Source organism: Hemiscyllium ocellatum, chromosome 8 (assembly GCF_020745735.1).
Source record: "Hemiscyllium ocellatum isolate sHemOce1 chromosome 8, sHemOce1.pat.X.cur, whole genome shotgun sequence".
Classification (NCBI taxonomy): domain Eukaryota; kingdom Metazoa; phylum Chordata; class Chondrichthyes; order Orectolobiformes; family Hemiscylliidae; genus Hemiscyllium; species Hemiscyllium ocellatum.
The window spans coordinates 91288169-91306139 of NC_083408.1; the positions used below are offsets into that span (position 1 = coordinate 91288169).

General features: G+C 37.0%; 1 protein-coding gene across 1 annotated transcript in view; it reads right to left on the reverse strand.

The window, feature by feature from the left end:
- Nucleotides 1-17971, reverse strand: part of btbd7 (BTB (POZ) domain containing 7) — a 47318-nt gene that overhangs the window by 12760 nt on the left and 16587 nt on the right. Inside the window, exons 3-7 of the mRNA XM_060829359.1 lie at nucleotides 15760-15944; nucleotides 13065-14147; nucleotides 6036-6244; nucleotides 1861-1936; nucleotides 84-244 (exon numbers count right to left, since the gene is read on the reverse strand). Of these exons, the coding sequence (XP_060685342.1) occupies nucleotides 84-244; nucleotides 1861-1936; nucleotides 6036-6244; nucleotides 13065-14147; nucleotides 15760-15841 (1611 nt within the window). The 5' untranslated portion in view covers nucleotides 15842-15944. The remainder of the gene's footprint in view (nucleotides 1-83; nucleotides 245-1860; nucleotides 1937-6035; nucleotides 6245-13064; nucleotides 14148-15759; nucleotides 15945-17971) is intronic.

The following is a 17971-nucleotide window of genomic DNA, read 5'->3' on the forward strand; positions in this document are numbered from 1 at the left end:
GCTACATAATTAAGGAACAGAGCAACCTTCTGAAGTCAAACAAAATAGTTTTTTTTAAAAAATAAACAAACTGTAAAACCCACAGCATCATTAAGAACTTCGCTGTTCTGGGGCAGAATATGATCTATGCGAATATGAGACAGCAGTGGGGACAAGATCTCTTTCAGTTCCTCTGGGTCAAGATCACGTCGCTTTACACCCCTCTTGTTTACACTGTGTGCAGTTCCACTCAGCAGGTTTGGCTCTAAACCAAAAACAGAGCATTAATAACAATCATTACAGTTTTTCATTCCAAAGAATGGAAAACAAAAGAAAACATAAATATCAATAAATTGCATTTATAAAGCATCTTGAATATGGTAAAAACACCCCAGGACAATTAATGGCAATGCCAAGCAATATTTGACACTCAGCCACAGAGATATTAGGTCTCTGATATTAGATATCAGATGACGATTTAACATGATTTGAACAAAAAGTGTGAGAATTGGAAAATCAAGACATCAAACCAGGAGCTAACATAGGTCATAGGAATACAGCAGTATTGCAAAAACAGACTTGGTGCTCTAGAATCCAGGTAACAGACTTGTTTGGATGGGTCAAGTTTATTTAGATTTTGTTCATTATTCAAAAGGGCTAGTTTTAACAAGTTGAATATTATTTATTTAAAATGCACACCAGTCATTAACTAAATGCTATGTGAGCAAATTCATTAGTCCATCCCAATTCATAAACCTTAACCACTGCATTTAAAGTTACAAGAGGTTGAAAGTTCTGTATGAAGGAAGATTCGCTGAAAATGAAACAGTGTAGAAAAACATTTAATTCAAGCCTTAAAGTGAAGGGACCTTATAGAAAATTTGGAGACAGGCATTTTATGCAAGGCTAGGACTAGCGAAACTGATTACACAACAAAATTGAACTGAGGAATTGCCTCTGCACACTTGTGGTTACCTTGCACAACAGACCAGAAACTATTGCTGCATAAAGTTTAGTTCATTCAAGTACTGAAAGGGAACTGGGTCAATTTCAAATTAACAAGAGATTTCAGGTACATGGATCTCAATCCAAAAAAAAAGTTACTGCAACAGTGTGTTAATGGACTTCCTTCATGCTTCAAACTCCTTTATGTTAAGTGTGATTAGTTTTCAAAATAAGGACTAAATTGAAACAAAAAGACTCACCCAATCTATAACTTTCATTATTAGTATATTTTTAAATAAAAATCTCCAATTCTTCCATATCTTATGTATTTAAGTTTGAGACGTGTTCATTTTTTAAAAAACTGAACAATCACAAATTAAGAATTCAATTTGTTGAACGCATAATCCTAGAATTATAATGCCAAGTTTATATGTAACAAATGCAACACCAAGCACAACATTATTTATTTCTATTTAAAAATAACCTTGCAGTTTATTTTTTCCAAAGACACATTACAGAACTGAAACTTATGCATTAAAAATCTAAGAATACATACTCCTTTAAACCATATTCTGAACCATGTTTTTTGTTTTAAAAATCATCCAGGGTGGTATAGTTTCAATTCAAATGCTCAAATTTAAATCTAGAGAAAACAAGTTCATTTGAATTTAATTTAGATCAGTTTTACTTGTGTAAATAACATACAAAAATTAAGGAAACTTAAAAGTTGGACATTGAATAAAATTTCCTTCAGTAATAATACCATCTCAAAACAAGTATGGCTGCTTTGGAGTAATTGAGCGTCAAGAAAGTTTTTATTTTGTATTTGTCTTTAAAAGTTCCTGGTTTTGCACAATGATTTCTACAACTCTACTTGCATATTCTGGTTAACCAGAGATTCAGAAAATGATTTAAAATTTATAAACAAATTCTCACCTCTTTCTGCCATTTGTTTCATGAGTTGGTGCTCTCCCCATTTACTTATGTATTTTAGGATGTCTTGTTCACTAGCCTTAAATAAAATGCAAATATAGTTAATTTCTTAATTTTCTTACAAAATATCTAGAATCATATGAAGAGAAAGTGACAGGATACAAGATGTTCTGGACGTAATTATTACCATGAATTGCTTTGATAGAACGCACGTTTAGTAACTGTTCATACCTAAATCATTGATAACACTTTAGTGCCCCCATAAAAGAGCAATAGGCAAAACTATAAAGTATAATTTCAAGCTTGAAGTTATGCCAAAAAATCTTTCATAAATGCTGATCTCCAATATATCAATTAGAAACCCATTTAAAATTGTATATACTTTAGCATAATCAGCAATCAACATTCTTAATTAATCAGAAGGATGACTTAGCACTAAGTCATTACTTGAAATAAATGTAAAAACAGACTGGAAGAGTTCATATGGGTATCTTGTTTAAAAAAATGCATTGGTCTTCCACAGTATGAGAATGGGGAGTTAACAGTGGACAGCAAAGAAACAGCAGATGAAATGAATAATTTATTTTTCATCTGTCTTCAGTAAAGAGGAGGTAAAGAAAAAAAATTAAGCAATAAATCAGGAAATGAAAGGGAGGAGCCTGGTGAAATCAGGGAGATAGTACTGAGCAAACTGATGGAGGTAAAGGTCGAGACTTCCCCAGGTCTTGATGAACTTCATCCTAGGGGTCTCGAGATGGCTAATGAAGTAGTAGATGCACTGGTGTTAATTTTTCAAAATGCACTAGATTTGGAAAAGGTTCCATCAGGCTGAAAAATAGCAAACAAAATGTTCTTTAGGGTGTGTTGTGGGAAAGTGTTGGCTAGGCATAACTTCATAGAAACATTTGAGGTAATGAGGAAAATTCAGCATGGTTTTCTGAGGGACAATGGAGGGATTTGGGAACAATGATAAAGAAATCCATGTGCTACTTAACTGGAAGAGAGAGGTCATGTCTTAACAGTGATAACACAGGACTAGAAATCCAAAGACTCAGCTTAATGCTCTGAAACACTGGTTCAAATCCATGGGAGCTGGGGGAATCTGAGCAGTTAATCTACATGGAACATAAAGCTAGTACTAATAATGGTGTCATGAAACCACTAGTGTCATAATATCACTAATAAAGGCACCAAGTCTTACCAGGTCATAGGTCTGCTTTCTCATTAGAGAGAGATGACTGGTGATGGTTTAACTTAAGGGTCACCATGCCTTACAAAAGGAGAGAGGTTGGAAAAGCAATTCCTTCATGGTAATCTCAGCAATTTGGGATTTGAACTTAATCAGTTGGCATCACTTTGTATCACAAACCAGCCATCCAGCCAACTGACCTAACTGACTTCCCCCCACCCCCACCACCACTAATATCCCTTAGGAGAAGGAAATCTACCATCTTTACCCAATGTACCCAACACAAGATTCCAGATTGACAGCCATTTGATGGTATCTTAAATGCCCTCTTAAATAGCCCAGCAAGCCACTTGATTCAAGAGCAATTAACACATGCTGACCTTGATATTGCATCACAATCCATGAAAGAAAAAAAGAAAGAGGCCAGTGTAGATCAGTGCGCACAAGGATGGTGGGTGAAGAAATTTAATGGAAATTAGAAGATGGGCAGCAGGTCAGGTGGCCTTGAATTGGCAGATGGTAGAACGTGGAACACTAGACAGGATTGCATTAGAACACAAGTCTGCAAGCAAAGGTATGGATGAAGATTTCATCAACAGACAGACATGCTGAAGCAAAGTAGTAGTAGGCGCTTTTAAAAGAAAGGAAAATACGTAGTCTTGGTAATAGTACAGATATGTGGTTAAAGACTCATGTCAGAGTTTATGTCCCATCAGTCATATCAGACTCTGAATATTAATTGTTCCTCTCTCCATAGATGCTGCCAGACATTAAATTTGTCCAGCAATTTCTTTTTTATTGCAAAACAGTCCACTTCAGCATCAGACAGTCATCAGAAGACACTTGCAGTAAGATAGCAGAATGCATTGGGAACTGAAAGTAATGGCTTCAATCTTCCAACTCGTTATCTGAATGAAATTTCTGCTCATCCAATTTTGGATGTTTGATAAGCACTTTGACAATTTAGAGACAGTGTAGAGTTGAGAAAGGTGATGGGTAACAGCAGTGTACGTATTGGAACTGAAATTATGTTTTCATAATGTGTCACTGACAAACAACATGTAGATGAGAATTAAGAGCACGTAGGTTCAAGTGGATGGCATGACTAACTGTCAAGAACTGCACAGACGTATAGTCTGGTTTCGTTAGTATCACAAACAGCAGTCTCAGCATTATAGCAGGAACAGAAACCCAATTGGAGGAGATGAAGCATCATTACAGGAAAAATGGGATTGAACTTTAGAGATAACATCCAGGTTCGAGGACTTAAGAAAAAGGAGCTTGAAGATTGGTTGATAATAGAGAGCATTGACAATAAGAGATTTGTAGGAGATAGGGCTATAACTTGAGCAGACAAACCTGTCAATAATACCAGTTAATATGCAAGTCAGGAACAAAGGTTAGGTCGTGATTTAGTGGGAATAAAGATTCAGAAAGCAGGACATGGGCTCATGGACAAGATGAATTTGGAAAGGGCATGAGTGGAGGTAGAAGAGAAACTCAAAGATACAAGTTCAAAGCTGGCATAATGATGGGTGGGTGATTATTACAGAAGAGCTTTCACTGAGCTAGGGTAAAGTATGGAAGTGGCAGAGGCACTTAGTTAAATGTCTGATATCGAAACCTATATTTGTACATTCTGATTGTGAAGATTAATATTTTAATAGAATCTTAAATAATGTGTCATTTTCATGATGAGGGAACAAAATACACCAAAGTCCTGTAACAACACTGAAGGGCTCTTTAAAGGAAGTTTTATTTTAAATAAAAAAGGGAAGGATAAAAGGAGGAATAAGAAATAGGTAAGGAATAGGTTAAACTGCAATTCTGAACCAGTACAACTCAGGCAAGAGAATGCTATTTTTCTCAAGAAGTGGAATATCAAACTTAGATTTGATTCTCACTGTTAGTGGTATGTTGCGCTATGAAGAGCTTCCTTGGATTTGCTGTAGATTAAATGAATTTCCTTCTATAAAATCATTATCCTAACCTGTAGTTTGCATTAATCTCATGGATCATCAAGTCATTACATAGGCAAATTGATTTGATTTGAAGTCTTTTTAATATATGAAACACTTAGCATTTCTCAGACTCTTAAATTTAATGATTAAAAATGATTTATGTTTTATTTTGAAATGTTATGCAATTCTACTGCCAAGTGACACATTCAATGCAGTCAGAACAAAGGCTTCAGTCTTCTCTAACTCTCACCCCTTGCAATAATTGAATTCAGCCTGTGTGAAGTTACATTGCAAGCTTTAGGGATGGGCTTTATATAAACAGTACTCCTTTTATGTTTACAGAAAGCTACATAATGAATAAATTGAAATTCAAGCAAATCTTTCAATATTCTTTTACTTTGGAATCCAAGTAAATTTAAATTAAACAGAAAGGAAATTCTACATGGCATTTGTCATTTTTGCAAAAGGAAGATACTTTATCAGTTTACAGCAACTCTATCAGTTAATGTTTAAACAAGGTCTAACATTTTCTCTATTTAAAGACAGCCTCCCACTTGTTAAGTAACAAACATTCCTGAAAATGTTTTGAACTGGCTTTTAAGTTAATTTTAGGGGAATTGTTTTGTTCGCGATGAGGAAGAGCAACCTAAAAAATAAAATTCAGTTTAATGTTTGGCACCAACAAGCAGCCAGTTTTCCATTTCCTATAATAGTACCATTCTCACCCAAGATTGTCAAATCACAGGTGGTCAAGCACAGCGGATTCACTCTCAGACATCTGAGCTTGCATATTTAGGTAACTAGCTTTGTTAAACTATAAATTTATTTGGAAGCACTAGCTTTTGGAGCGCTGCTCCTTCATCATCAACCACCTCATTAAGAAGCAGTGCTTTGAAAGCTAGTGCTTCCAATTAAACCTGTTGGACTATAACCAGGTGAGGAGATTTTTAACTTTGTACACCCCTGTCCAACACCGGCATCTCCAAATAATAAATTTACTGAATATTTTACTGTAAGAGACCCAATACCTGCAAATAGTCTGACTGAAGGACAGAAGGCAAATGGTCCTTGCTGAGTTCAAAGAACACATCTGAGACCATGACAGAAGTGAATTCCTCACATAGGAAGTTAAGTGCCTGGCGATAAACCCATTTAGAACCATAAGGCTGTGAACTCCATTTCAGAATAGAAATCAAGGTGTCCAAGGAGATGCTCTCCATCACAATATCTTCACAACCTGTAAAAATATAATCTAAATATTATTTTGATTACAACAGAAATGCATATTATCCTTCTGAATAAAAGGTGCTGTTACCCAAAATGTTATACACAAAATTATTTTGAATTATTGCCTGAGAGAAACAGAATGTGATGAGTGCAGAAAGCCATTTGGACCACGAAGTTTGTGGCTCTTTGAAAGGGTTATTCATTAGTTCCACTCTAATATTTTTTGCTAAATTGCCATATGCAATCATCTGCAGTGTTGGATTTATTCCCCATATTCATTGACCAACCAAAAAAAATTAAAAGTATTACACACTGAAAAACTGGTCATGCAGACTACAAAACTTTGAGAATGTTGCACTCCTGCCTTTTCCATTGTTCTCTAACTTTTGACCTTTTTCAAGTATTTATCCAATTCCATAAAACCACAACATATAGGAGCAGAATTAGTCAATTCAGCCCATCAAGTTGACTCCACCATTCTATCATGGCTGATGTGTTGCTCACGCTTTTCTCCTGCCTTCTCTCCATAACCCTCTTATTCATCAAAAATCTACCTCTGTTCTAAATGCACTCAATGAATTGGCCTCCATAAATCTGTGGCAATGAGTTCCACAGATTCACTACTCACTGGCTGAATAAATTCATCCTCATCTTAGTTCTAAAGGGTCATCACTTCACTCCAAGGCTGCGTCCTTGGATCCTAGTCTCTTCTACTAGTGGAAACATCTTCACATTAACTTTAAAGAGTTATCTCAGTATTCTTTAAGCTTCAAAAAGATCCCTCCTTATTCTTCTAAACTCCAAATACAGACCCAGAGTCTTCAATCGTTCCTTATAAAAGCCCTTTATTCCTGGGATCATTCTTTGGAGCCCCCTCAAATGGCAGCACATCTTTCCCCAGATACAAGGCCCAAAGCTGCTCACAATATTCCAAATGCAGCTTGATCAGAGTCTCATACAGCCTCAGAAGTACATCTCTGCTCTTGTTTTCACACCAACTCAAAATGAATGCTAACATTGTATTTGCCTTCCTAACTGCCAACTGAAGCTGCATGCTAACCTTTAAGATAACCCTGAACTTGACTTTTTGCGATTCAAAGTTATTGCTGTAATGATTGGTTTTCACTGTCACTACAAGCAGTGCACTCTCGATCACAATAACTGAGTAAGAAAAATCCCCCATATTGTCTCTGATTCTTTTCTAATCAACTTAAATTAATGTTGTCTGATTACAAGTTTTTTTCCGTTTCTTGTTACATCAGGCAAAAATGGTTATGGTTTTGCCCAACCTTCTCTTAACACATCCCTGGTCTGAAAATCCCAGTTTCTCCAAACCTTCCACATAAACTTTTCATTGTTCAATTAGTCAACCATTTTAGCATTCTGAGGAGGCTGGCCTCATATTCAAACCTGAGCACAATATTCCAATGAGGCCAAACGCAGTTTCTTAAAAGGGTCAATATGGATCAGATAAACACTGGTTAATGATTTATACAATTGCATGGTGATAGCCAATATACATTCTGTAGCAAGGGATTTTGTAAGGGATAACTAATTATAATTTGTAAAGGTGATCACACTCCAAGTAATGGGGTGGAGGAGGAACCAGTACGACACCAGCTTTGTATGGCGAGAATACGAGAGGCCAAGGCAGCCATGTTTCATATTCAGATTGGAGCTACAAGTATTCTTGTGAAATAAATTCTATTCTTTACTTGCCTAAATTGGTGTCATCTTGATAAATATTTTCAGTCTTTTTGAAATTAGTGTACAGAAATGAGATGTGAAAAATCTTAGGTGGTGTGGCAGAGAAAGGGGAGAAAATAATGAAAAAGGAAGGAGGGACACCCTTGTTCGAAATTTAACCACCTTGAAAAGTGGAAACGAGCAAGCAAAACAATTTCAACAAAATAGAAAAACACATTTTAAAGATGGGGTTATGGAGCACAAAAGCAAATAGTTAATGCTAATTCTAAATCAGTCATTGGTTAGGGCACATTTAGAAAGTTGTATTCAGCTTAGGAAGGATGTTCAAGCAGAATTGAATACAAAGGAAAGCTAAGATGATACTAAAAACAAGTACTCCCTGGTACAACTAAGGTTTGCAAAAGCAGAGATACGGACCTTACATTACACAGGAAGTGCAACAAGGATGATGAAATAAGAAATAAGGGCTAAGATGAAAAAAAGTATCAATACAAGTTAGCATCAAGGATAAAATGCACAGAACAAATAACTTGGAAGGTATTTTCTTGGTGGTGTGAACAGAAGTGATCCAAGAACGTATGTTTTGCAGGTGTGGTTCTCTTAGAACTCAATACAACTGCAAAGATTTCAGCATAGTATCCAGCTTTCGTTGTTATCACTGATCTGCCCATGCTTCCTCTGAATTGATTTCAGACTTATGGGCTGAAATAGTTTCGCAGGCTTTGAACACAGATTTGAGTTGAGAACGTCTGTGTAGTTCAAATGTAATAGTTTGTCCCCAATGATTAAAAAACCTCAACTGAAAACTGAAATGTCAAGAAGGTTTAATATACAGTATCAAGATTTGCTTTTACAAAAACAAAGCAATTCTTATTCTTTAGACTTGCTTATGCAAGGATGGAATACAATCAACACCTTATTACCAAGAATAGGCTATTGGATTGTGCAATGATACTGGTTAATTTCACAGGTTATCATTGTAAGTGCCATTTTATGGAGATACCCACAAATTTAATTAACTATGTTTCCACTATGAAAGTATAGCACATATTTCCTGGTTTGCAGATAATGTCTTTTCGAAAACACGTAAGTTGAATTTAAGAATTTTCTATAAATCCAATTTGATATTTTGGACCAGAAATTACTAGCTACTGTCATAAGACTATTTTTCAAAACTCCACTCATAACTAAAGAATACATCTGAATTCTTATTTTTCATCCACTTACATAACCTTCAGTGTAATAGGAAAAAGAACATTAATATTAAAGTAGGTTCTAGGGTAAGAAAGCACAAAACATTACACAAAAACAAACTGATTCTGTGCTTTTTGCTGAAATATGGCTTCAAAAAGTTACTCAAGCCAAATATAAATTGTTCCTGCATCACTTGCATTAATTCAGTTCACATTTAGGGACAGAAATATCAAACTTACAAAATTACTATTAAAAGCTAAATGTCCTTTCGCAGACACCCTACCCTAATGAAGATACAAAACAAAGTGTACCCATAGTCTCTAACTTTAGTTTAAATCTGACAAGCACATTCCTATCTTCAAAATTCCTGGGCCAAATAACAATGAAACAGTACATGACCTCAGCCTTGGTTTCTTAACAATTTAACTTCACAGCTTAAAGAGACACAAATATACTCCAATAAAATGCCTGGTCTCTCTCAGACTTGGGTGTAGCAGCAACATAGTGGCTTTTATTGAACAATTTTCAAACAAATTGTCTAAGTGATATTTGCTTTCTTTGCATTCAATGGGCTTTCATGTTCTAAAAGCACATTATGGCAAATAACAGATCCAATAATGTCTTTTTTAAAACTGTACTTCAGAAATTTCACATAGGGATAAGGCAAGGAATATATGTGTTTATATTTTGTTTTATCTATATCAATGTATGTGGTTTGTGCAGCAAATATACCATAGTTATCTTTTGGCCAGGATATATTATTGGGGACACCAAGTCAAACTGTAAATGGGATTAAGGAACCAGTTTATGGATGATAAAATCTGAAAGCAATAATACAATTTTACGCCACAGAAGGAGGCCACATGACCTACTGTGTCTGTACCAACTCCTGAAAGAACTACCAGGTTAGCCTCATTCTCAAACCCGATCTACATTGCCCTGAAAATTCACTTTCAAATATATATCCAGCACTCTTTTGAAATCTTCTGTGGAATACATTTACAGCACTTTCCTATGCAGTGCATTCTAAATGCTAACAACTGATGAAAGAAATTTCTCTTCCTCTGACTCCTAGCTCTCTTGTGAAAATCTTGAAATTGCAAGCCATTCCAACTAGTGGAAACAGAATATTCTTTATCCTGTCACAATTGTTCATAACTTTGAACACCACAATAAGGTCACCTCAATCTTCTCTACTGTTAGCAGAATAAGCCTAATTTCTCTAATCTTTCCTGGTATATAAAATCCCTCATTCCTGATATTATTCTAGTAAATCTCCTTTGCTCTCTCAGGCTTTCCTATCCTTCCATAAACTGAACATAGTTGTCCAAATATAGAGTAAAAAGTGAGGTCTGCAGATGCTGGAGATCACAGCTGAAAATGTGTTGCAGGTTAAAGCACAGCAGGTTAGGCAGCATCTCAGGAATAGGGAATTCGACATTTCGAGCATAAGCCCTTCATCAACTTCTCCAAATATAGTCCAACCAATGATTTGAAAAGATGTAGCATCACCTGCTTGCTTTATGCCTCAACCAATAACCCAAGGATTCTATCAGCTGTCTTAACATATTTCAACTTGAATGGGCACCTTCAGAGAATTATGCACATGATCATTAAGGGCCCTCTGCTCCTGCATTCCCCACAAAGTTGTATCACTGACCCTGTATGGTCTCTCCATGTTTCTTCTACCAAAATGCATTACCTCTTTCTGAATTTCATCTGCCAGGTGTCAGCCCATTTGGCAGACTTGCCAAAGTCCCTCTGAAGTTGCATTATCCTCATAATCCACCACCATTCCCCCGGCTCAGTACCATTTAAAGACATTGCCCTCAACACCCAAATAATTTATATAGATTATAACAAGGGTCTGAACAATGATCCTTGGGGAACACCACTTTCAATTCATCTCGAAACTAAGAAATGCCCGTCTATACCCATCCTCGGTTTCCTATCTTTTAGCTAACTTCTAATCCAGGTTGCTAAGGACCCATCAATTCCAAGCATTTCTAATTTGCTAAACAACCTACGTAGCACTGTATCAAATGTCTTCTCAAAAATACAACAGTGGTTAGCACTTCTGCCTCACAGTGCAGAGACCCGGGTTCAATTCATGCCTCAGACAACTGTGTGGAGTTTGCACGTTATCCCAGTGTCTGCGTGGGTTTCCTCCCACTGTCCAAAGATGTGCAAGTTAGGTGAATTGGCCATGCTAAATTGCCCGTAATGTTAGGTGAAGGAGTAAATGTAGGGGAATGGGTCTGGGTGGGTTGCTCTTCGGAGGGCCAGTATGGACTTGTTGGGCCAAAGGGCCTGTTTCCACAGGAAGTAATCTAATCTGATCACTATATAACACTGCCCTCATCTACCTCAAAGAACTCAAATTTGTCAAACATGACCTGCCCTTGACAAAACCACATTAACTGTCTAGTATGAACTTATTTTTCTGTATGTGTATATTTACCTTAATCTTGCACTATGGCCTCCATCAGTTTTTCCGCAATATGTAAGTTAAATCCTGCTTCTTCCCAAAATCTTCTACCTCAGCCTCTGTACTACTTAGACTGATTACAATCCTCAGTTCTGTTCCCTTTTCTAGAGGAAAGAAAATCAAAAGGATCTTGACATCACTGGTAAGGCTATCATTTATTGACCATCTGTATGGATTTCAAGGTGGTGGTGATGAACCACCTTATTTAATTGTTGCAGTGTTTATGCGGTAGGTACAACCACAGTGCTAAAAAGGGCAGGGGAGCTCAGGGCTCCAACGAGGATGAAACAGCAACATAATTCCAAGTCATGATATTGTGCAAATTAACCAGTCTCTCAAACAGTTGGCAAGATGATTGGAGTTGTGAAAATTTTGAAATAAATGCCAGACTTTGCTTTCTACCTAAGCCCATTCACCTTTCTCTTGCATACATATGTGGGATGCAAGGTAGATTGCAACAAGTATAGGAAGCGGATCTAGATTTATTAGCCAACAAGCATTTCTTCAGATTCAAGTGGATTCATTTGGATTACTGTACATGAAAATTTGTGCATTGTTGGGCCACAGAAACACAATACACTGGAATAAGGGATTTGTCTTCCTACCAGCTGGAAGATCAGAAACATCAAGTCCCTGAAGATTCCTCTTCACCCCAATTCTACCCCAGGAGTTCCAGAAAAGTTGGCTCACAACAGACTGCAACTGAATCCAAGAAATGGTTTGGTGACATGGAAACATCACAAGACATGCAGATCACGTTATTCAAAAAGTTCACAAGCTGACTTCAAGGAAATTGCCGGCCTACTTTGGAGATCTCTCCCCACCCATGCCAGCTTCCAACCCTATACGGTGAATGCTTCCAGGAGTTCAATTGCACTTACCAGAGAGGGGAAGAAGATTGGATAAGAAAAACAGTTAAGTACTTGTTTCCAGAATCAATTAGATCCCTTGCTAGATACTTTAGATAGAATAGAAAAGAAAGTGTTTCAGGCAAACTCAGTTAAAAAAAAATTCAATTTACCTTATTACTGATAAATTTAGCTTGATGCACTTCATAACCAAGACTTTTACTTTTTTTTTTGTTTGTCATTTAAATCAATTAACAGGGAGCATGCTAAAAATCTCAAACGTACTTACTGAATCAGTGCCAACCAAGTTTGATAAGAAGCAAGCAATACTTTGATGCCAATGCCCAATTCCTAAAATTCAACTCTACCTGGCCTTCTGGTTTGTCAAAAGTGCATCAGAAAATCAACTCTTTATAGCAGTACTACTGCAGGAGTTCTTAAGTACACTAAAATCATATATTTGCTTTGAATACAAAACATACTACTAGCACAAACTTTGAACATAATTTGTAATTAGATTGCCTTCAGTGAAAATAAAGATACAAGTTTCTCCACGTAACTGTTCAGTCCATTTCAAGTAATATCAAACCCACCTTGAGCAAGCATGTTGAATTCAAGAAAAAGTGCTATGTGGTAAAGTTCCATTGCTTCTTCAGCTCTTGACATGCTACCTTTTCCTGCAACCATCGCTTGAACTTCACTCAGGCTCCCTACAGATGGATTATAATGTAGTACCAGAGACAAATCTACAAGATCAGTGTACATACAGTGTAAAATTACTTTTGCATATTTCTTTGGAATGATGGACTCATCTAGCACGATTCTAGTTGGAGTCTGCAGAGTTCTATCTGTAATTTCTTCACCAGTCCTTATTCGTCTTTGGAGAAGATTTCTAAAAAATGGAGAACGTGCAGATAGGACAGCCTTATGCCCACAGAGTTCTTCATCTAAACAATGTGATGTTGCTCCAAATGGTTCCACTAATTCAGAATCAGAGGAGAAGTTCAGAACAGCATCATAGTAGCACATACTGTCAAAAAGTTCTCGCATATCAACATCCAGTGAATTTGGGGTTCCAAATTCTTCAGTAAGTTGTACCAGAATTTCTACATTTTGGAACCTGGAGTCCTCTATCCCAAACTCTCCGGTGTATAGATAATGTAATAATGCTGAAAACATAGGCAAGTCTATGCCAGCTGTGTTTATGTCCATCATAATCTCAGCACCATATTCGGGTGAGGATGAAAGCAAAGTCTTAAAAAAGGGACATCTTGCTGCCAGAATAGCTCGATGTACAGGAAAGCAAGTGTCTTGGAATATTAAATCAACGTCAGTGCAGTACTTGTATTCATAAAGGTCCGCCAAATCTCTTTGCAAAGTCCGTGCATCCGGTCGTGCCAAATTACCCTGCAATGCAAGTTCTTTCAAAGCTGCAGTGCCTTCATATTCTTCCACTAATGCATTTACATCCCTTACATCCCATCCAGAAAGGAGCTCACGCATCTGTTTAGCATGATCAGCAGACCGATTAGATTTACGTCTTTTTATAAATCTCTTTTTCAGAGTTGCCAGACCAGAACTCTTTTTCTTTTTGTCTTGTGGTTTCTCATGGCTGTGTTCAAGGCTATATAATTTTGATTCGCATCCATATCCTTGATGTAAATAGGAGGATGTTCCTATGCAATAAAGAACAAAAATTCACACTGTGCCATATAATTAAACGTCTGCTCCTTCATTTAAAAACAAATGTTACCTTATAATCTGTTAAAGCTATTGAGAACAAGAAAACAATAGTCATGAAGAGTTGTTGACTAACCTGTATGTTAAATGCAATTTGATCTCACCAAACAATTCCTTAAGTAATTGTTAACAGTGTGGCAGTACTGTGCCTTTAAGAGAAATGTGTTCTGTCCTCTTTCTCTTGCACAGGTACGGCCACAGTGGTGCCAGAATGTCTCCTAAAGAGACAGTTTGTAAACAACTTTTGTGTTCTCTCCAGTGTGATTTTTTTAAAAAAAATGAGACAAAAGAATGAGTGGGCAGGGTCAGGGCTCAAAAAGAGCCAGGAAGGCTTTTAGTTTGTTTTTACTGCACCTCCACTGCAAATTAAGGAATCTTCTGTCCTTCAAGGTAGTATCCTCAGCCCAACAGATTTTAAGTTGTTTCATCAAATTTTTTCCTCAAGTTCAGAAATGAGAATGCTCCCTGTACAATGCCCAGCATCATTTGTGACACCTTAGTTATTCCAACATTCCATGCCAACATGCAGCAAGACCTGGAAAACATTCAGACTCCCACTTAAACTACAGTAACATTCACACCACACCAGTACAGTACAATGACCATCTCTCATAAGACTGCACCAAAACCTCCTCATTCAACAGTATTGCTGTCACTGAATCCCCATTTAAAAACATACTGACCACCAATCTGAAACCAAAATGGACAAGCTATATTATTATTGTGGCTAGAAACTGTGGTCACAGGTTGGGATCCTGTACTAAGAATCTCATTGCTTGAAACCCAAAGCTGTCACAAGTCAGGAATATGATGGTATACTCTCCCACATGTCTGGATTTATGTGATTCCAACAATGATAATTGAAAGCAGGACAAAACAGCCCATATGATGAGCACAAGACTGTTCCATTTCTGTCTCAAGCCTGACATCAGCTAGGATCATAAACTACATAATTGTTCTTCACTGTCAAAATCCAAACACTCCTTAACAGTACTTTATGGCTGCAGTTCAAGATGGTGGCTCACCATCACTTTCTCAAGGTCAATTAGGGATGAGCAATAAATGCTGGCAAGCCACTGAGGTATACATACATGAATAAAAAAGCTATTAAGACAGATCAACCTCTCAAGTTTCCTCCCTCCCCGAAGCCTGGTACATTGTAGCAATCTAGTCAAGATTATCGCATTTAACACAACTTAGGGATAGAACCAGGAACCATTCTATTTATACCAATGTTTTCGAAATTACACTTCTTCAGAAGGGTCACTGGATACAAAACATTAACTGTGCTTTTGATCCACAGGTACTGCCAGATCTCCTGAGATTTTCCTGTAATTTCTATTGTTTCGGATTTCCAGCATTCGCAGTGGTTTGTTTTTTTTCCCCCCATTTTGGAAATTATAGCCACGCACTGCAGAGCTCTTGCCACAAGAATTGTGGCCACCCAACGATCAGGCCAGTGCAACCTTCTCAGAGCAAATAGGAATAGGCAATAAATGCATTGCTAGAATTACCCTCATCCCAAGAGCACAATGGAACAGAACATACCTATAAATGTTTGTTGAGCCTGTGAATTTCCTCCTACCCTCTGGGAGAAAGAGTGAGGGTAGTTAGATGCATTGACACCCATTGTCTCAGGTCAAACAACGCAACATTCTGGCTGTTAATTCACTAGCTGGTCATCAAATGCAGATCTATTATCTCCGAGTTATGTTCAGCCATTTCTGGAATATCTAAAACAAAAATAAATGGCACATGAAGGCAAACAATGAAAAAACACACTAAGCAAATCCTGCAAACCACCAAAATACATGTGGTAACTGATAGCATCAAGCAAATATTCTGTACTGCACAGATCCAACAGAATGCTTAGACACACAAATCATTACGTCAAATATGCAAGCTTTAACTGATGCTGCTCAATGATTAGGCTGTTTGCTTCCAAATTCGTGCCTTTATTTCAAGTACTTTTGATGCTTTCAAAAAAAAAACTGAAATAAAACATTGGAAATCTGGACCACTAACATCTCAGGGTAAACAGCTGATTCCAGGATAGAGCCAGTAAACTTCAAAGTTAACAAAGCTTAAAATCGAATTTGACAGCTATAAATATTATATAATAACTAAACAGAAAAACAACAATTATCTCGGATTTGCAATCCTAGTTTGCAATCTTATAGCTTTAGTTGCAGTCAGTCTGTGGTCAAATGTGTGCTCTCGATCACTGTGCCAAATTGCACATTGAAAACAAGACTATGCCAGCTGTGAACACACTAATCTTCCTAATCCAGTTTTATAGTTAGTCAAACTTTTGTTTTTATAAAGTACAGCTCAAAAAATGCTTTCAATCTTGTATCTGAAAACAGAAACAGCCTAGCATTTAATTTCAAGCAACGTAATTCAAGTCAATAGGCTGCATGCCACTAAATTTAGACAAAATTAACAGATGTTTTAGCAAACAACTTATGCTAGTTTTCAAAAACGTTTTCAAATATTTAAAAAGTTCCGACTGTCTTTGAAATAATATTAGTATTCATTAATTTCAATTTCCCATCCACATGATGCACTGCAACAATTTGCCAAAGACTTTCAAACCTGCCAACTTTACCACCTAGAAAAACAAGGTACAGCAGACTCATGCGAATACCAACATCTCCAAGTTCACTTTGATGCCACACAACATCCTGCAACATCACCACTGCTGGATTAAAATTGGGGAATTCCCTAAATTTAAGGACGATTAGTGTACTTACATCTCACAGATTGCAGCAGTTCATGCAGATTGCCACTCAGCCTTTTTTTTAAAAATAGAAAAAAGGGAGCTCTGCATTTCTCAAGAGAGTTTCTTTAAGGGTTCCTTAGAAATGTGGAGCCATACTTCTATTTTGACTGACCCTTCGTAGCATGAAATGGTCAAAAGGCAGGCCAGCCACACCCCCTTTTCCAGCAGTCAGTTAGTGCATTCTGACATTTACAGCTACTTTGATAGCTTTCTCCTCAGAGGATTAAGCGACTAACCCTGATAAGACTAGTCATACCTGACAGAAGTTAGATTGGAATCGATCATGGGAGTCTCAGTGCTGCATGAGAAATGCACTCCAGTCATTGTCTATGGCAATTAGGGATGGGCAATAAATGCTAGCTCAGTCAGCAACATCCACACCTCATGAACAAATAAAGATATCTCCGTGGTCTTGCTCCTTATGGTGGGATCTGTTTCCATCATCATACTAACAAGCTTATTTCTGATCACTTCTGTAAATCCTTCACCATCCACACCTTCACCCTTATATTTCTTTTTGTCCACTCCTGAAAATTAAACTCCTGAATGACTTATAATTGCACTTTTAAATTCCAAACTTTTCCCTTCCATTCAAATAAGATATTTTACCAACTAGGGATTTGGTCGACACCTTTCTCATATAACTGGCCCCATCAAATGAATTGCCATTTCCCAGATTACTTTCCCAATACGGTTTTCATTTTGGTCTGGAGTGCAATGATATATTAAGCTATAACTAGTTTAACACAGATCAAAAGTCATACTTCTTACAGTGCACTGACTCTATCATTAGCCTGTTGTGTGAAGATAAATTACCAATGCCCTCTCTCAAACCAGTCTTCTTTCCCACTTAGCACCCAGAATAAAATCACCTCCTCTGATATCACCCTTACCCAAACAAAATTAGTCCTTATAAAGCCACATCTTTCATTTCTCAATCTCTTCTCATTAAGTTCTATTGGTCCATGAATCCTACCA